This window comes from Zea mays, chromosome 6 (genome assembly GCF_902167145.1).
Source record: "Zea mays cultivar B73 chromosome 6, Zm-B73-REFERENCE-NAM-5.0, whole genome shotgun sequence".
Classification (NCBI taxonomy): Eukaryota; Viridiplantae; Streptophyta; class Magnoliopsida; order Poales; family Poaceae; genus Zea; species Zea mays.
The window spans coordinates 34,714,119-34,718,012 of record NC_050101.1 but is presented as its reverse complement, the minus strand read 5'-3'; the positions used below and the strand labels follow the sequence as shown (position 1 = coordinate 34,718,012).

Here is a 3,894-nt window from a genome sequence, read left to right as displayed (position 1 = left end):
GACATCCTCGTAAGCCCTAGCCTCCATGCCAGCATCATGGTTGTGCGCATGGTAGGGTGACCATGTGGTCGCTGCGGCCAAGACGTGGGGCAGCAGGCTGCTGCACTCTTGGGAGAGCAGACTGTCTATCCCGTCGTACAGCGTACCATTGGCTGCGGAACCGCAATGCCCCCCAGCGGTGCTGCCCGGCAAGGAGGGGGTAATCATCGGCCGTGGCGAGGCCAACGAGTAGACGGGGGCAGCCACCATGGTATTGCCATAGGCCCACAACGGGATTGGTGAAGGCGATGACGGAAACTTGATGTGGTGGATTGGGGTGGAGGATTGCGGTGGCGCTATGGACGACGGGCCCGGCTCTATGGGCATGTCGTAGGGGTAGGACCGTAGGAGGTGGTTTGTAGTGGTACATATTGCAGTGGTGCGGATGGGTTAGTGAGGACCAGCCACGAAGCAGATGGCAGCGGCGCGGTTAGGGTTGGTGGCGTCGGTTGGGTATTTGGGGGTCGGGAGGCTGATCTGTCCTGACAGCAGTGTGCTTAAGGTGTCCTGGACGTAGCGCATGCAGTGGCTCAGGTCGACCAGCGTTGCCACGATTTTTGCGGACATGAGGACCGACGTCGGCGGCGTGACCGACCCCGAGAAGGTGGAGGCCAGCGCTCCCGTATCGGCGAGCATCATGGCTCCCGACGAAGAAGGGGTTGCGACCAGTGCGCTAGACGTTGCCGGAGGTCCGCCTGATGCTGGCGGCAGCTGCTGCCTGGGGGCAGCGGCAGAGCTCATGATCGTCGAGTCCTCTGATACCAGATTGGTAGAAGTCGCGTTCCCTAGGCTGACCGATCTGAGATTGTGGTGATGAGAGATCGGTAGTCTAGGGATTAGTCGCGAGGGACGGCGGCCCGGCGCCGTGGTTGAGGGCGCAACTCAATAGGAGGCGGCTAGGGTATTTGGGATCTCCCGACTCCCTTAAGTAAGTTGAAAACAATCTTGTTTCTGCTTGCTTTCTTCCAATAGTGTGTGTATATATATAACTTTCTCAAGTCTATCTAATAGCTCTCAAGTCTATCTAATAGCTCTGGATAAGTCTAACTATCTAAATAAACCTCTCAGCTAACTATGGGTCTTGGCCTACCCTAGCCGACCGGCTATCAGCCCCTAATGGGCTGCGGCCCCTAACATGTCTCGATGTACATAACAGTAACCCATGAGGCCACAACAGAGAATGGTTTAGAGCATTAGAAGCCTGAACCCAGCTGAAACTTGTTATTTCTAGTAAACTGTTATCTTCATGTTCAAAGTATTGAAAACCACTCAGCAGGATTTAAAAAGCTTGTATTTGACTGAAGCTAACCGTTTCAAAGATGCCTAGAACAGTAGAACCCTTGAGGGCATCCTTTCATGGATGTATTGAGGCCATCCTTTCATGGATGTAGAGGACCAATCTTGCAGTTGAGGAAGTCAGACCATGCAAAGGACACGGATCATTATGTAGCAACCACACGCAAGTATGAACCGAAATTGTCAAGGAGCTCCGTTTTGGAGAGGTGGGACAAAAGTAATGCAGACAGGAACTGAGACAGAATGAACGAAGAGTGACACTTGTGATGAGTGGAGACAGTGGACTACGGAATATAAATCTGCATCAGGTTCATGAATGTCTTTTTTTTCAGAATCACAACTATCGTTAAGATATTTTTCAATCCAATGTAAAATTGTATTCAATACATCAAAATTTCAAAACTGCTGGAAAAGATGACCAAGAGGTAGTTGGGACGTAGATCAAAAGACTAGCAAGCATTAGTTGCTTGAATACTGACAGTACAAATTATGTATCATAGAACAAGTGTACCAAAACTATATATTGCAGACAACAGCCATCTCAGATGTCAAGCACACAGATACCATCGCATCACTTATTCTAAATTACATCAAAAGTAAACAAACTCCAAACATGGTCTAATGAGAGTCTGTATTAAAAAAACAGTTCCGGCATTTGATATTACTGTTGAAAGAAGTGGTACTGGTCTTCCATTCCATCACAAAGAATTGTGACAATTTAAACTATGTAGGAACAAAGGAGGAGAAAATAGAGCAGCAGAAACAGGTTAGACGCCTTGCCATTTTCCAGAGCAGGCCCTTATGCCATTACAGCTTTAACGTCTTCCTCAATCTGTTTTAGCTCTATCAACCTTGCTGCCCATGCCCGCTCTCTTGCCACAGCAGCCATCTTCCTTTCTGTTCGTTCTGCCTCCTTTCTCTTAACAGCAGCAGAATACTGAGCTCTGCGCTTCTTCTTCTCAGCCTGTACAAGTAACACATGCATTTTAAGTGTTTCATTAGAAACTATAAGGGCGATACATCAGCTCTAACTAGAAACGTAGAGCTCAGATCCAGGTAACACTACTCAGCCATATCGACTGAGTTGCTTTGGTCGATATTTCAGTTTACTCATGTATCTCTATGCCAGGCTTGGGTTATGCCATTCACTTGCTTGGGTCCAGGAAAATGAAGAGATTGTAAAATAGTGAATCAAAAGAAGGTTGATTTTAAACTCTGCTGAGCACCGCTGGAATTGACTGGGTGGCATAAAAAGTTATTGTGCAGATCCGTTTCATGGTGACACTTGGGACTGCTAGGCGACATCTACCTATCAACTCTCAAGATTTTATTGGTGAAAAAAATTCCCCTTCCAGCATAAAGGAAAATCAAGCTAGGCTTACATAGCATAAAACAGAATACCGTAGCAGTAAATCAACAGTAAATCGACAGTAACGGCTATAGAGAATGCAAAGGGCATTCACCATGATAAAGTCCTTGCGCTGCTTGATCCGCTTCTTCTCCTTCCTCCCTCGTACGCTCCCTTGGTTCGGCTGACTAACTGGTATGGGCTCGTCAGGCTTGCACTTCACCCAGTAGTACGGACCTGCGGACGAGCAGCAGCATGGACATTAGTGACAGAACTGAACAAGCGGACGAACGGCGTTGAACCTATCAGGGACCCCAGCAGAAACTCTGTAAATAAACTACAAGAACACAGCCACGCTCCAATCGAGCAGCGAAAATAAGAGGAATGATATAGAACAGATGCAAAACTAGCCAGATCGAAGCGTCAGGACAGCTAGAAACGAAAGGCCGGAGAATTCCTCCACACCTTTGGGGCGCAAGCTAGCCCTCTTCCGGCGGTTGGCGAAGCCCGGCCGGCGCTTCGGGAACCGGGTGTCCATGAGCCCGCCGAACAGGGTGGCCCCCATGGGCGGCGCCTGCGACGCGGTGGCGGCGGCGGCGGAGAAGGAGCGGAGCCCGATCGGGTCCAGGAACCGACGAGGAGCGGGCGGAGGAGGTAGTGGGTGCGGGGCGCGACGGGGGAGAACCGCCGCCGGCGAGGAGAGCGCCGGAAGGGCTCGCCGGAGCGCTCGGAGTAGCGCCATTGGAGACGGTTCTAGAAGGTCGCTGCCCTGATGGGCTAGGGTTTTTAGCAGGGAATGGTGTGCGACGCTGCTCAGGGGCGACCGGGCGAGTGTGCTGCTGCGTTCAAATTGTGTATTTTTGGTTCTACGCAAACGGTGTACCAAAGGCGTACTCCTTCTAGTCCCCACTCGCAGAGAATATACTCCACCACTCACTCTTCAGACTTCATGTACTCAACGAGTATATAATTTAATTGGATTTACTAAAAGAATATACATAATATAGAGTTAATATATGATATTCGTTTGGTATTATGAATATTAATACTTTTTTATACACACTACTTAAAATAAATATTACTTCCTCCATTTCAATTATAATTCGTTTGACTTTTTTACCCTAGTTTTGACCAGCTTGCTTTATTAAAAAATCATATTTATTGCTAATTTTTACTGTAACATTGTTTAGCATATAATATACTTTAAGTAC

General features: G+C 48.5%; 1 protein-coding gene across 1 annotated transcript; it reads right to left on the bottom strand.

Moving 5' to 3' along the window:
* Window positions 1-1,774: 1,774 nt before the first annotated feature.
* LOC100276972 (uncharacterized) lies at window positions 1,775-3,526 on the bottom strand. Its single transcript, NM_001150655.2, has 3 exons — window positions 3,149-3,526; window positions 2,799-2,920; window positions 1,775-2,299 (listed from the first exon to the last, which is right to left on the bottom strand). The coding sequence occupies exons 1-3, from the start codon at window positions 3,423-3,425 to the stop codon at window positions 2,135-2,137; spliced, it is 564 nt and encodes a 187-aa protein (NP_001144127.1). The 5' UTR covers window positions 3,426-3,526; the 3' UTR covers window positions 1,775-2,134.
* Between the last annotated feature and the right edge of the window lie 368 nt (window positions 3,527-3,894).